A 15,589-nucleotide genomic window follows, 5' to 3' on the forward strand; every position below is an offset into this window, starting at 1 on the left:
GAAAGAGGATTTCTAACTGTGTGTGGCCTGGAATGTGATGTAAATTGGGCTTATACATAGAAAATGTATAAATAACAACACTTAAACTGCAGGATAGATCTCAATTTATTTAGATTTCTTTAAACATTGAAATCTACATGCTTCTTTTTATGTCCTTCTAAGAGTTTCAATATTCAAGAAAGTGTCAGTCACACAACTTCAGTTAATGCTCAATATTCTAGCAGCAGTAAGAAAGTAAAACATGGGCTGTATTACTCTGATAGGAGCTGCACTGGGGATCTTATAGCTAAACAGTTTGATCCAATAATTAAACACAATTGCGTTTTTCCTTTGCAGAAGAGAAACGGCATGATGGACCCAGACGACTTCCGTGCCTGTCTCATCTCCATGGGTTACGATCTGGTTAGTGCAACACGTACATTTTCAGGACAAAATGACATTGATATTGAGTAAAACTTGAATTGTCAAGAAATAAAACATGTCAGTGTCGTGAATGTAGCAAGAGGTCAGAGCTTTGCCTGAATTAAGTAATAAAAGTGATATGATTACTGAAATATTTGTATTGTGTATGCAGTGCAAGTTTGTAAAAATGTTTATAAAATGTATTTTTGCTGCATGACACTATTGCCAATTGGTGAAAGCCGCAGCCCTTCTTTTTGTTACAAATGTGCCTGCACATTATGTTGAATTGAATTAACTGATGTTGAACTAAAACTATCCTTTTCTCTCCTGACAGGGTGAGGTGGAGTTTGCTCGCATTATGACCCTGGTGGACCCCAACAACGCGGGCGTGGTGACCTTCCAGGCCTTCATCGACTTCATGACCCGCGAGACCGCCGAGACTGACACCGCAGAACAGGTCATGGCCTCCTTCAAGATTCTGGCCTCAGACAAGGTGAGCAGACGAATCCGGCACCCTGTTGGCTTCACAGCAAAGAACATCTAACCTCACCATGAGACCCAACAACATTTACCACTGACACAGTAGTTGTTTTACACTCGAGACACGTGTGAGATTTTAGCAGAGATCCAACATGATCATCGAAAACTTATCACAATACACAATTTCTGTCTTTTGTAGTTTGGGTTATCATTTCTCTCGTCTGTTATTACATTTTATGCATACAAGTAAATGTTAAGATCTGGGAACAATGTGACATGTCTACGACGATCTAAAATAAGGCAAGAGACATGTTGTAAACAAGCCGGGTTACAGTCCGTTTTCTGCAGTAACCAAATTTCTTAAAACGTCATGTAAATGAGAAACCTTTTTCCCTGTAGAGGTAAAAATAGTACAGGTAGAGGATTAGAGAAACCAGATTTCTCGGCCATGTGAACGCGCAACTCATGTAGAAAGATGCCAAACTGGAAAAGTGACAGCAGAGAGGCTGAATAAAAGGACAGCCGGTCAGGAAGTTCTTTGCAAAATTAAAATGCAACTATATTCATCAGTATGTATTTAGTGTCGTAAACACTCCCTATGTTTGTTCCATCTGGAACAGCAAAGCTATTTGACTGACCTATAAAAATATCTAGAGCTCTTTATTAGTCGTCACTTTATTGGAAACTCTGGTTCATTGCGGGATCCTGTAGGAATGACGGCAGTGAAGGTGACCTACTCCACCTAAAAGTGAGCTTTGTGATCCCAGAAAACCTGAGTTAAGCCCCAAGATAGCTGGCTAACCCACTGATCTGCGTCGTGGTACAGAGCCCCTGGTTTCCTGAGTGCTTGTAAATATTCTGTCACTGTTCCCAGATATCAAACTAGAAGTATTTTTACCAGCAGGACAAACTACAAAATTAAGAGTCAAATTTACCTTAAAATCTGGAAGAATAGCAAAGCTTTCTCAGTTGCTTGGTTAGTTAGCAGTCTGGCTATGAAATTTAAAGTGTTTGTAAAATTCCAGTAGAACGGAGGTTTCAAAATCAGCTCTTGGCTAAGTATTTATTTAGTCTTGGTGCTATGGGACAATACAAATCTTTTTGTTTTTCTCTGTAAACCACATCCTCACTCCCTCTCTCGCCTCCAGAATTACATCACAGTGGAGGAGCTGCGCAGGGAGCTGCCGCCCGAGCAGGCCGAGTACTGCATCAGCCGCATGACCAGGTACATCGGAGCCGACGGCCCTGCCGGCGCCCTGGACTACATCTCCTTCTCCAGCGCCCTCTACGGAGAGAGCGACTTATAAACACAGCCACCTCTCTTCTTCCCCTTCTTCCCAGCTCCCGCCATTTCTCCTATGTGGAGAGAGTGATTTAAACCCCCTTCCACTGTCCTCCTATATTCTTTGTTCTTATCATTTTTTCCTCTTTCAAAATCTTAACTTCTCTTTCCCTTCTCCCAACTTCTACCACCCCCCCACCCCCCCCAAAAAAAAGAAACACTGCCCAGAGAGGGTGAGAGTAGAAGGCTTTGCTCTTAGAAGCTATGTTTGGACGGGCCAGCTTGTCCCTCATTACTGCTAGAGTGCCTTTAAAAACCAGGACGAGGCAGGTATTGCACTGAACTTATGTAAGCTTCATACATATAACATATCGGCCTTTAGGAGACGTTAAACAGAAAGCGGTAATGAGGGAGAGGAAAAAAATTTGAGTTATTTTGAGCAAAGCCTCGCGCTCTCCCTCTCTCTCTCTGACTTTTTTTTGTAGAAGGGTAATTAAAGAAGAAAACGTGATAAAAAAGCTGGTTGGTCAGTTGGCTTGGTTGGTTGTGTATTTGTGCAGATGCATGCTATGTTGAAGTTTAGAAACGCTGTCTTTGTGAGTCTCTGACTCTTCCTTAAACATACAAAAAAAAAAAACCACACAGAGGGCATCCTTAAGAGCCTGTTAACATTTCAGTCAGCAGAGGAGCAAAGCCAGTCAGGTGCTACGATGTTACAAAGCCAGTCTCACTCTGTTGAAGAATAAATAACCACAGCACTGTGAAACCTGAATGTTAGCAAAGAGAAAATGTAACCTGGAGATCTTAACGCCTTACGCTCAGGAACAAACGGAGGTTGAATGGGAGCACCTCTGAAACACTGAATATTAAGATGAAGACAGCAGGCAGGGAGAGCAACTCGGAGCAAAGCACTGTGGGTAAATAGACAGAGAGATGGCCATTGGCCGACACGAAGCCAGAAAGACAAACTGTTACGGCCAGAGAGAACGATCCCACACACCTCCCTCCTCTCTGTCCAGATCCCCTTTAGATCGGGATGTATTTCAGCTAAATTTAACATCCAAACACACAAAGGTGATTTATTTATTTTTTTCACATCACGGAGGAGGGACGCAGACGGAGAGAGGTGTTGAGCAGTGAGAGACAACAGGGCATCAGGAAAGTTGTGGACAAAATAAGAGGAAGCGATGCTGTGCGTGGGACCAGAGCAGGCCTATGGCAGCGACGAAGCAAATAGGGTTTTGGTCCCACTGACAGGTCAGCCATGATAATGAGTGCGAGTCGACTCCTCCCTGTGCATGATGATATTTTAATTTCATCTGTGCTCCCTTCTCCTCCTCCATTCATTGTCCATCATCGCTGATGCCACAAACACTCACGGTTAAAATTTAAAAACCACACCTTGAAATAAAAAAGGAAAATTATAACTAAACAGCAGTTATTTGTCTTTTTTTATTAACTTTGAAATGTGCAATTTCTTTACTCTAGTATACAAGTGTCAATAATTGTGCTCTGGGTTACTGAGAAAGTTAATTGTGTTCCCACTACAATACATGTACAATAGCACAAATTCAGGGTGTCTTTTTTTCTCATCTCTTTGGTTTGATAAGTTGTACAGACCATAAACCGTCCGGCCTCTAGCCTCCGTGCTGAGGTCACATGTCAGGGTCATTGTTGGGGTCCAAGCAGAGGTGGGACGGGAAGCTCAGGCCTTTTTCCTGGGTGTAGCATTTCCAGTGGTCCTCGTCCCCTCGGTGTGTCAGATACCTGCAGCCCATCCTATGCTCGAACTCCCTGAGGTCGCACCACAGCTGGAAGTCCTGTAGGAGGAAGATGAGAAAGGGGTCAAGAGCTGGAAATGTATCTTTAAATGTGCCAGAAGATACTGAACAGATAAATCTTTCAATTTGTCTCCAATGCAAATCACTGTTTTCTTTTTACCTGCATATTATGCCCTTTTTTTTTGTCTTTACGTCACCTTATGATAGTCACATATAAAAATCTCTAAACAAGTTGGTTAACATTGAAACTGAAATGATCCAATAATACTACATTAGGACAAATCTATTTTTAACAAGCCTTATCTTCTGTAAAGACCTACTAAAGTGAACACATGCAACACAATAACAAACATTTGACTGAAAACATAATGGGTGAGCAAAAATGTCTGCATTATACTGTATATTCTACACATCTGTTTTCCATCGATGGCAGTGTAATGCACCTGACCTGCAGCCAGGGGTGTCCCAGCGCTTTGCCCACACTGTACCTCCGTCTGATCGACACCTGCAGCAGGTTATTGATAAGACTCACGGCTGCAAAGGAAAGAGAGAGAGAGAGAGAGATGTGGCTCTGAGGATTTACTCAATCTGTATTAGAAGTGGCCCTATAGAGACGAATGGAACTGTTGTTGGGTGTCAGAGCCACTACAAACGCATGGTGGGTGGTTAGGTTTTTGAATATTTCACTAACTGTATAGATCATATAGCTTTTTTTAACCTTAAAGAAGCATAAAGGGCAAAATAAAGCAGATAAAGAACAATATTTCCAGTGCTCTGTTTCCTTTAATAAAGCACTGGGGACGATCTTCAGTATATTTTTACTGTGACACTCATTTACTTGAGGTTGACATTATTTGCTTTAAGTTGCATTTCTATACAGTTGCCAGCAGGTAACATCTTCTCCTGGATGATGCATTCAAGGACATATGAATGTTGACTACGGCTTGTCAATACGGCTTGCATTCAAAAGGTGTGTTGTCGAACCCAGATAAACAAAAACTAAACACCGACCCTTGGGGGAAAGAATGATGTGAATAGTCTTATTTGAGTTTACTTGAACGCACCAGCAGGGTAGATTTTCAAAAGAAATCGTCCTCACCCTCCAGTGAGATAGAAGCCCAGGTTTGTCGTGGGTACATGAAGGCAGCGTTGGTGATCTGCTGTCTGATGTCCTCGTCCTCGTTGAAGGGGAACGTGCCACTCAGGCTGACGTACATGATGACGCCCACAGACCACATGTCCAGAGAGCGGTTGTAGCCGCTGCTGCTGATCACCTCGGGCGCCAGGTAGGCAGGCGTCCCCACGACCGAGCGACGGAAAGACTTCTCGCCGATGATGCGGGCGAAGCCGAAGTCGCACAGCTTCACCTACAGCGCAGACACAGAGTGGACTTAAGGCGCTGTTGTGTCCTGAAACACATTGTGCAGAGCAATCACAGAATCCCACCTGAGGGAAGGGGTCCGCAGAGGCCAGCAGGACGTTCTCAGGTTTCAGGTCACAGTGAGCGATGTGTTTGAAGTGCAGGTACCGCAGAGCCTCAAGGATCTGCAACAGACACACACGAACATGAGAACAACTTGTCATAGTAACATAAGCTTTACGCAGGAGGTCACTCAAAAAAAATCTACTTTCATGGACGCTGTGGTCTCCAGGCTGAGGGACGGCCTTAAAGAGTCTGCATTAAAATTACTTTTGCGGTCTACAAATGTGCATTACTAATACATTTTCTATTAAAAATGTAGTTAAGTTTGTTTCTGAGACAGATCTTTAGATGAAATCCATAAAAATGAAAATCTAACATTTTAAAAAAGGGCTGAAACTGAGACAAGCAAGAACAAAATCTGGCTACAAATCCAGTTACTGTTCAAAACTACTTGGAGATGAAGAACTAGCAGCATTATAGGTGCCCCAAGTTGCATTTGTCTCTGAGCTGTGATCAGTCTCTTGGCAGAGATTTTATTTTGAAAACCAAACATTTATGGAAAGACAGAAAAATATAAAAACACAAGGAGACCCCTCAGATTTGTCTTTGGACCCCTTGTGGCATCAACAGTCACAGAAGATAACATAAAATCAGCGTTGGCAAATGATCTTACCTGCGTGACCAGGAAGCGGGTGTTGCGTTCAGGGAGTCTGCCTTTTTCACTGGACAGGATCATCTCCAGCATGTCTCCATGAAGCTTCTCCATGACGACAAAGACATGCTCCACTGTCTCAAACATCCCCTCCACCAGGACCACACCGAGGTGGGACAGATTCTGAGACCCACGCGCACACACACACACACACACACACACACACCCCTATTAGATGTTACGTAAATAATCTTAGAATAAATACAGAGCTGAAAAACGTATCAGTACCTGCAGGATGGCCACCTCGTTCCTCAGCTGTCTCTCTTGTTGCGAGGGGAAGCGCGTCTTGTCGATGACCTTGATGGCGACTGGCCGGCCCGACTTCCTGTGAGTACCTGAAGAATGAGAAATAAGTCACATATAACTTTATTTAACAAGCACACTGCATTAGCTGCATGTTACTGTAATACTTCAACAACGTAGTCACGATAAGCTCACCTCTGTACACCACTCCGAACTGCCCTGAGCCCAGCACCTCGTCTGTGAGGATCTGATACACCGAGCTGATGTCCTGAAACACACATTAACAGCGTACAACACGCGGATAGGCAACCTCTTCAGGAGTTCACTATGTCGATTGTAAATTGTGCAGTATGATGCTTACCGCTCTGTCTCTCTGCGAGTATTTATCTGTAGATCAGAACAGGACAGATGTAATTCACACAGAGAAAAGATAAATCATAATTTAATAAGCACGTATTGTCTAACGAGACCTCAAATATTGTCTGATTCACCGATGCGGAGGTTGTCACATTAGAAGTCATATAATTAAGCATTTTAGTTAATTATCATTAAGGTCTAATAACATGAACATCCAGAGGCGTCATTTTCCCGCTCACCCTGGTTCTCCTCGCTCTCCTCGCTGTGTCCACCGCTGCTCTGCACGGGCATCAGAGCCTGACGGACGGCGCTTTCCCAGGCCGGCCCGCTCTCCCCGGCCACCACGCAGTACACCAGCGAGGCCGTCACCACCTCGAAGGAGTGGGCGCTGTCGCCTGGCAATGGGGGCACGGAGAGCTGGGCAGGGCCTCGGACCTGCAGCACCTCGGACAGAGTGATCTCCTGCAGGAGAGGCACACAGTTACACTCAAAACAATCATTGTTATTGATAATTACTTGATAAAACTAATTGTAGTGGTAAAACGGTACTAAAGTAAATAAAGCTCTGCTGTGTCATCAAGTTTGATATTTCAAATTAAATTAGTTTGGATTTAAAAATCATTATCTGTTACATTTTATACAGTGCTTTTCAGAGTTGTATCAATACATCATCAGAAGTGTTTGTCGCTCATGAACTCTACCTTGTAGTACTTGGTGCTGCTCTCGTTCTGGTACAGAGTGAAGCTCTTCCAGTCCAAGATCCAGTAATGACGTTTCCTCTGGGAAAACAAATCATTCATATTCCATGTATGTAGGATGTTAACGGTATATGAATAAGTTAACTCACTCAGGTCCACTTACTTGGTTGAGGGCTTGATACAGGGGTTGCCTGTGTGTGTGTGTGTGTGTGTGTGTGTGTGTGTGTGTGTGTGTGTGTGTGTGTGTGTGTGTGTGTGTGTGTGTGTGTGTGTGTGTGTGTGTATAAAATAGAGAAAACATAAAGGCACATTCAAACCTGCAGAGAGTAATCAAAGCTCAAGAAGCTTCAAATTGTGTGTGAGAAGTCTGTTCAAAAGAGCTACAGAAATCAGAAACAATTAGCAGCTGAATTTATTTTTCTTAATAATGTTCCCACACACGACATGCATCTCTCTCACTTTAACTGGGGTTAAAAAGCTAAGACATGTGTTTGTTTTTGTAGGTGATAGCTTAATTTAATCTGCGGCAGCTTTGACAGTTCACAATCACCCAAAACAAGTGTTATGTCTCTTACGTCAAATGAAAAGCTGGTGACTTGTGTGGGCTTTTTACTGGAATGTTTGAGATGACTACAGAGCTGAGCTGATTTTAGCCACATTTTTATTCAACTGGAAATCTGTGTGTGTGTGTGTGTGTGTGTGTCTCACCAGTGTGTCAGTATTGGTGTGATGCAGCAGCCACCCCTCTTTCAGGACTCCACCGGCTCTCCTCTTAGTGTGATGCACCGTCTGGACGAGCCTCATCAGGGGGATGTAGCTGCTGAAACACGGACTGATGGGAGGGAGAGAAAACAAAAGTCAATAGGACATGAAAGAGAAGAGGAACCGGCTGATTTGGGGATAAAAACTGTGGAGGAGCAACTAAGATCTGTGACAGTATCCACTAAATGCCTCTAGGTGGCAGTAGGGCCCAAAGCTCACTGACTACATTAGTCAAGCAGATGAAGTCATAGACCTGTCAGATAAATGACAGGAAAGATGTGTGCATGCGGGTGGCAAGTGACAACAGCTGTGAGTCAGATTCAAACTTGTGCCATCCGCTGTGGCAGCAGGACGCCACAGTCACTATTCAATGGGACGACATCATCAGAATAAATTAACAACCCTCTGACCTCATTGGCTCTCGCGCTTGCTCGACTTCTTTGGCCTCAGTCACAGAGTCTCCGTCAGTGGACATCTCATCGTCAGAGAGATCTAGTGTCGTCATACTGCTGAGCTCTGACTCGTCCTCCTCTGGGTCTGGTAGGTAGCTGTGACGCCCTGCTGTGGATTCTGGGAAAGTGACATCATATGCAAACAGCATTGGGGCTGCAGCTAGTGTTTATGTACACAAAATATTTTCAGCTTATCAGCATTTTAGCTGATCAACTGCTGGGTCAAAGTGAGGTCATGAAATTGCTTCATTTGTTTGAACATGATATGAATATTCACATATGAGAAGCTGAAAGACCTTTTTTTTCTTGACAAATGACTTAATCAAAATAACTGACATCTTATTTTAGCGTGTTAGCGTGCTAATATTTACCAACTAGCACTAAACAAAAGCACTGAACGAAATTTCAGGTGATGGTGGTGGCCAGAGGAAAAGTTAACGGATCATCAAAGTTAGTAGTGCACTTCCTGTTGGCAAAATGTTATGGAAATCCAGCAATCCATCTCATCTCAGCTTGGACAGACAACTGTGGACCTAGTGACTGACCTCTACATTGCTCTCCCTAGCGTGGCTAAAGAGCACACATACATTTACACCCTAAAGGGATTAATTCCATTATCAGTAATACAGGAACATACGACCTACATTAAATCACGATCCTGCGATTAAAAATGTTATCTGGTACAATTATTTTCTTATCAGGATTTGATCACATTTTGCTCATGAACACTTCACTAACTCTACTTGGACAATTGTGATGTTTCTGGGAATCTAAAATGAGTCCTGGATCTATTAAATACTCTTGAGATGGAGCGTGAATCAGCTTTGAGTCAGCGCTAGGTTATGGGAACATCAGAGCGGGGGCCTTTTCCGAGAAACATGATCTAACAGTCACAGGCCCAGAATACAAAATGGAAACCAGAGCTCCAAGGGGACTGCTGCTCACCTTCCCCATTGACGCCTCTCCTCTCTCCTGGACAGTCTCTGGGGACCAACACCTCGCAGCGCCGGTGGCAGTTAAACCTGCAGTCTGACAAACGATCAGAGAGGAGAAGTGGCAGGTTGAAACACAGAGGAAAAGAGAGGCCCACATCACGAGGGTGACTTTTAGACATGTGCAAAACTGAAAATGAAATTTTAAATATGGCTTAAATGTTTCGTTTTCTCTATTAAAATTCAGATTTTTCATTTCAGACTGAGCTCTGAGACACACGCAGGCATCTGGGGAAAATTAGCATAGATTCAATCCAATCTGCTTACGCAAGTGTGTGGGATACACAAGCTCCCTGCTCACACAACAAACGCACACGAGCCTCTCTGTGCCCAGTTTATGTGTCTGAACCTTTAATCCACAAATGGCTCATCAAAGTCAAGGTGCTGCTGGAACACAGAATCTAAAAATGGCCACAGCGGAGGAATATGTTTTAATATACTGCATGACTCATCGTTGCATGAAAAAGTCAGATTTGAAAAAGAAGGCAGGCTACATTTATCTTAAATGATTTAAAGAGCTGAAGATTGCAAGGTGAGGCATGTTTCAGAGTAAAATTTCATCCTTGACCATGGAAACAGGTGTTTGACCAAAAACATTTAACTCAGGGTCTTCCTAGCTATTTTTTTGAGAGCGTCTAACCTCGTGCCGGTTGCTCAATCGTCATGAAAATGACAACCAGCCATCTCTGTGACAAACTCCATCAACTGAGCAAGACATGGTTTAAAAGGAGGCTCCGAAAGGGAGGGCTGTGAGATTTATTTGGTCAAATCAATAATAATCCAATAAACCTCCAGGAAATCATGGCTTGTGGCTAATTTCGATATATTTTTCATCAAAGGCTATCAAAAGCCTAGCCGTTTCCCCTCTTTTCAGTCTTTATGTTAAGCTAAGTGGGTGCTGCCTGGTGCTAACTACAGATTTAGCATAGACATATTAATCAGTGGTTATAAAGTATTCCCAGTGGGGGTTTTTTTTAAACACCGCCTCTTCCCCTTTTTATGATGTGTAACCCGACCAGAGGTCAGTCCTCACCTGAGCACTGTAGCCCCTGTCTGAAGAGTCCTTTGAGCAGCTGGTGGCAGTACTGGCAGGCGGTGGGTTTGGTGTAGCTGTGGATGTGGAAGGTGTGAGGGACCTGAGCCCTGCTACTGTCACCGTACCCGATTCCCACCCAGACCGGGGGCTCTGTCCAGGATGGAGGCCTGGATGAGGGCTTTGACATGCTTATCTAGTGAAGGACAGATGGTGAGAGTCGTCAGTTCCCCTCTTACATGTGAATATGTGATTAGAGATTCATTTTAAGACTTAAAAAACAGGTTTATTTGTCCTTTTATTTAACAGTCGACGGTAAAAAAGAATGCCCTGTCATCTTTCACTTCCTTACCTCCTCCAGGCTGCCTCCTGCCTGATTGGACAGCGAGTGTGTACGGGGCCTTCGGGGAGGAAACAGGGACAAACTGGTGCTAACCTGACGCCGTACTCGACTACAGTTATTGGGCAACTGCAAAGCACAACGTTTATGAAAGTCCAACCCACAACCTGAAAAGAGGGGGAGCAGAAGAGACAGACTGGAGTTTAAAGCACTTAAACATTTCAAAGCTTTTTATGTAAAGCTTTTTAAAGTGCTGGATAAATGTGAATTAGTATTTCTGAGAGACAGAGAAGCTTCACATTCAGTTTTGTCAGTGGCTGCAAGTGTTACATTAGATATCAGTGCATGGAGTGTCTCAGCCATACGCTGAATAATGACACCTTACCATCACATTTTAATCCCTGTCGAACGAGGCCCCACAGCATTTCTCCACAGTGGTGGCAGAAAGTGGGAGTCCTGTACGACTGGACCACCAGGGAGTGCGGACGCATCCTCATCTCAGTCACTGACGCTGATGCTGAGTCAGATTAAAATAAGAGAGATGGTGTATAACACTGTTGTACTGTCATTTTGGGTAGCATTTGACAGCACTGTATTATACATGCATTGCAACAGTTGAGCAAGGTTCAAAAGTGTACTCTGCTGGTAGATTCATCATTGAAAAACATCTGCATTTCCGCATTTGGTTAACAAAGCTCATCTTTTTTGCGTGTTTGTTTTTAGGTCATGAAGCAAACCAGCTCCACTTTCACATATGTTGCATCCTTGTTGCTTTTGTAATTCATTCATTCACTTGATTTGTAAAATAATATACTCTTAAAGTCTGTATGAAGAGTTTCCCTCGAAAATAAGACTAAGCAATAAGATTAGGGTATAAGGGGATAAAACAGCAAATAGATAGCTGAAAGATAATCCACAGAAACATCCTGATAAAGCCCCCCCACCCAACGCTATAGACTGTGGACCTCTGACCTGCGATGATGACGTCGATGAGGTCTCCATCTTGCAGCTCGTCGACGTCTGTCAGGCGGTGCAGGCGCAGCTCTGAGGCGCGCTGATGTCTGAACAGCAGAATCTTCTCCCCGACGCCCACCACGCTGCAGTCTGGAGCCTGAACACACAGACAGTCACAGATTTCCTTCACGAAGCCAGCTAAATTTAAAGCTTTTTGAAGTGCTGCTAGAAAGCGTTAGATCTGCCTGCCTGGGTGAAGCTCCTACATAAACCTCTATATGTGAACATAGAAAACAGCTACACAGAACTTCATTACTTATTCAGCTCTTTCATCACTTTATCAACATCCTGTCCCACTTTAAACTAAATAAAATAAAATCCTTCACATAATACTGAGATGTTTTTTTTTCTGAAGCTTACATATCCATGTAGGCTTTAATAATTTGATACCAAATATGATTGCAAGTCTAGAGACAAAGAACTTGTGCAGAAACTCGGCTGGTTTGAATCCTGGCTGAAAAAAATGAGAGGGAAAACGGTGCAGGGGAAGTAAACGAGACATCTGAAAACCCCCACCTTAAATGTCTGTATGTTTCAGTAGATTAAAAGACAAATGTGTCAATGTGTGGAACTGCTGTGGAGGAGATTTAAATGCTCCGTTACTGTTGAGTGGTCAGAAAGAAAGAGATGGATTCAGCGCAGAGAAGTTTTAGAGGGACAACAAGTCAAACTGTGACCTAGTTACAGGACCTTCTGCGCTCAGCAGACAGGAGATCAAAGGTGATAAAATCTGAAATCTGGTGACAAAAACTGCATCTTCAATCTGCCAGTTGTTATCGACCTATGCTGTATTCATACATGAAAGGCGGTAAAATACTGCGCCACAATAAGCAGCACAGCTGAGAAATACTTCTCAGGGTACATTAAGTTGTGCTTGACCTTGCTCATGAAGAAAGCTGAATTAGTGAGAAGGAACGGAGGAATCAGTACTCTGAATGGAGTCTGCACGGTAGACCTGCAGTGATTTTATCATCTCTAAATCCCAAGTGTTTATACTATCAGCTCAAAATTTAACATAAAGTCACATTAATGTTGGGCACGATTTAAAAACACCTAAAAGCTGTATTTTTGGCCACTTCTCCTCTGATCAAATAATGTGCTTAAAAATAATACCTCAACTTCTGGTGATTTTTTTGTTTAACATGAAGGAGTGAAGGATTTGGAGCCTTTAGAGACATGAAAAATATAAAATGACCCTAAAAGAGTTAGACATTAGTCTAGGAGATAGAGAGTTTTCTCCCAGCAGTGACACACACACACACATACGTATACAGTATGTGACATATCTGCAGCCCATGCACTAAAATGCTGTGTGCGTGTGTAGACGTACGCTTCAGACGCTGCTGACCTGCTGCCTGGAAACTCGAGGACAGATCAAAGTTGAAAGGAGCACTGGTGCGATCGAGGCAGACTGTGTGTGTGTGTGTGTGTGTGTTAGAGACGGGTGGGAGAGGCTGTGGTTGGAAAGTTTGCTAAGCTGTTGTCTACCACAAACTCTCTGTAAGTGAGGCAGTATGAAGACCAGGCCAGCTGACACTGAGACAGAGACAAACACTGGCGGTTCATGAACATCTTCATCTAATCTCGAACAGTTTCAGTGCACCATTATTCTTCTACTGACTGTAGGTTTAAATGTCAAGCTTATTAATCCTGTGTTGTTGTTATTACCAAATTCTCTTCCCCAAGTTCTCAGAAATATACTATAAAGTTTAGCAATAAGAGGTTGTGAAATGGGGGGTTTGAATGCACTTTTATGGCGTCAATGTGACATTTTAGACACAAGATTTTTATTTTTGTCCGAAATCCTGAGTCCAACTGTGTCACAGACAAAAGAAAAACAACTTAACTGCTCCAGAGCTGGTTTAACAGTATAAAAGATGAATCAGACATGTAAACAAAGGGGATCCACTACAACATAACTCCAAACTTTGCATCATACAATGATAAAGAAACTTGGCGGTTTCTGAAAAGCCACATTTTAAATAGTAACCTACACAACCCTCCTCTGTGCCTACGGTGACCTTTTAAAGTCCACTTCCTGACAGCTTTAAGCAATACGTCAACTGAATATTTTCCAAGTGGGAAGGGTGTTAAGGGTTAGAGGATATCTTCATACACAGATGTGCAATTTAAGCAAGTGCTTGCTACAAACTTGTGTTTTTAACCATTTTTATCACTAATAATGGTTTTTAGCACCTTATCGCTCACTTTGTCCTATTGGAGCTGCTGAAAATGTCCACTGGAGCAGCTATGGGCTGAGTGCCATCCCGATCAGTGTTGTTACATCTTTCATCTTTCATTTGACCTGCAGGAGTGAAACTTGAACCAACCAAAGTTTCAGTTTTAACCGGATGTACTGTTACTTTTAAAAACTGCTTTGTGTGAACCTGCCTACCTGCCTGGGGTTTACAATACAGAGAAAAGGCTAACCTAAATGCTCCTTTGTGGCCATCTCCACCCATCTCATGCTCTAAGCAGATTAAAAAAGACACAAACCTCAAGATAATTCCCTCAGCCTGAGTAGTTAAAAGGGGAACAACAATTCCCATCATGCAACTCAAAAGAAACTTTCACTGTAACTTCTAATCAAACCCCACACCTCCAGTTTGCAATGTAAACTTTCTGTGGACGGCAGTATGCAACGAGCCTTTGATTACCTTGCGCTCTATGATCTCTGCGGCTAGCCTCTTGGCATGGCGGTAACTCAGGTTGCCAGCGGGGACTCGAACCACCTCCCTGAACAGGCCGAGCTGGAACTGGACCAGAACCGGCGCTGCGAGACTGGTGGGGCTGGAGGGAGTCACTGCGGACATGGAGAAAGATCCTGTGGCGGGATGGGATTCGTTCATTACAGGAACATCACCAAAACTATTCCTGGTCTATTCAAATAAGTCACATTATATGCTACTGTAATGTTGATTAGATATTTGCTTTTAAAAAAAAAAAACAACAGCTGTTGAGGATGTAATAAGTACTATGTGTGAAATAGTCACTGATTCAATCTCAATTTGGTTGAGAAAAAGAGTGGCATCAGTCATTAGTAACCGATGTCTACCAACTGCTGGATCATTTTTATTGATGGACTCACCAATATGAAATAGAAAGTGACACATTTTAAGCAGCGAACACCTTTTTTGTCTCTAAAAGGACAAGACTTCTAGAGTTGAACATTGATCGGTGGAGAAAACATTACACTATTATGATCACGATGTCATTGCTCTACATGAAGAGCCACATCTGAGCAGCAGGTCTCTCTTTAAATTTCCAGTTACCAAAACAAAAACAGTGAAATACCAACTCAAGACACGCAGCACGCATGTACGCAGCCTTACTTTCTAATCCCGATTCATTCAAGCGCTGATCTTTCACCTCAAACGCAGGATCGTATCGCAGTGATGCAACAGCGGATCACTCCACGGCTGTGTTGCCGATTCTCAACATGAACTCTGGTGGGTCTGGTTTCCTTTTTGTGGAGCTCGGCTGCCAATGACAGGAAGTTGCAGAGAGTGAGAAACTCACCTCTGTGAGAGCTGTGACGGCGCAGCGTATGGTTAACACCCAAGGGCCTGGCTGTGAAAACTCACTCACACACACACACACACAGACACACACACACAC

General features: G+C 43.2%; 2 protein-coding genes across 10 annotated transcripts in view; one reads left to right on the forward strand and one right to left on the reverse strand.

The window, feature by feature from the left end:
• The window catches only part of actn3b (actinin alpha 3b), a 36,655-nt gene extending 33,808 nt beyond the window's left edge, over positions 1-2,847 (forward strand). For all 5 annotated transcript variants that reach the window (XM_046063824.1, XM_046063827.1, XM_046063825.1 and 2 more), the window contains 3 exons: positions 337-402; positions 737-895; positions 2,031-2,847. In XM_046063824.1, coding sequence (XP_045919780.1) covers positions 337-402; positions 737-895; positions 2,031-2,189 — 384 coding nt within the window. In that variant the 3' untranslated portion in view covers positions 2,190-2,847. The remainder of the gene's footprint in view (positions 1-336; positions 403-736; positions 896-2,030) is intronic.
• LOC123979781 (serine/threonine-protein kinase D3-like) lies at positions 88-15,582 on the reverse strand. 5 transcript variants are annotated; one of them, XM_046063843.1, is made up of 20 exons: positions 15,304-15,582; positions 14,629-14,795; positions 11,930-12,068; positions 11,343-11,474; positions 10,970-11,124; positions 10,618-10,813; positions 9,538-9,621; positions 8,551-8,710; positions 8,087-8,210; positions 7,382-7,459; positions 6,920-7,142; positions 6,685-6,710; positions 6,519-6,591; positions 6,309-6,415; positions 6,042-6,203; positions 5,392-5,490; positions 5,045-5,312; positions 4,394-4,479; positions 3,785-3,984; positions 88-924 (listed from the first exon to the last, which is right to left on the reverse strand). In XM_046063843.1, exons 2-19 carry the CDS (start codon positions 14,782-14,784, stop codon positions 3,820-3,822), a joined length of 2,433 nt encoding a protein of 810 aa, XP_045919799.1. In that variant the 5' UTR covers positions 14,785-14,795; positions 15,304-15,582; the 3' UTR covers positions 88-924; positions 3,785-3,819. The 5 variants fall into 5 exon arrangements, with proteins under 5 accessions (XP_045919799.1, XP_045919801.1, XP_045919802.1 ...); XM_046063845.1 differs by lacking the exon at positions 88-924 and having other exon boundaries at positions 3,603-3,984; positions 15,341-15,582; XM_046063846.1 differs by lacking the exon at positions 88-924 and having other exon boundaries at positions 3,603-3,984; positions 14,629-14,774.
• Between the last annotated feature and the right edge of the window lie 7 nt (positions 15,583-15,589).

Source organism: Micropterus dolomieu, linkage group LG12 (genome assembly GCF_021292245.1).
Source record: "Micropterus dolomieu isolate WLL.071019.BEF.003 ecotype Adirondacks linkage group LG12, ASM2129224v1, whole genome shotgun sequence".
NCBI lineage: Eukaryota > Metazoa > Chordata > Actinopteri > Centrarchiformes > Centrarchidae > Micropterus > Micropterus dolomieu.

What these genes read in the sequence shown, in the direction of transcription:
- LOC123979781 (XM_046063843.1), bottom strand. Translation starts at nt 14,784, where the DNA reads ATGTCCGCAGTGACTCCCTCCAGCCCCACCAGTCTCGCAGCGCCGGTT. An exon ending in ACAGGGATTAAAATGTGATG is followed by an intron (nt 11,125 to 11,342) that starts GTAAGGTGTCAT and finishes CCCTCTTTTCAG; the next exon opens with GTTGTGGGTTGGACTTTCAT. An exon ending in ACACCAATACTGACACACTG is followed by an intron (nt 7,460 to 8,086) that starts GTGAGACACACA and finishes TTGTTTTCCCAG; the next exon opens with AGGAAACGTCATTACTGGAT.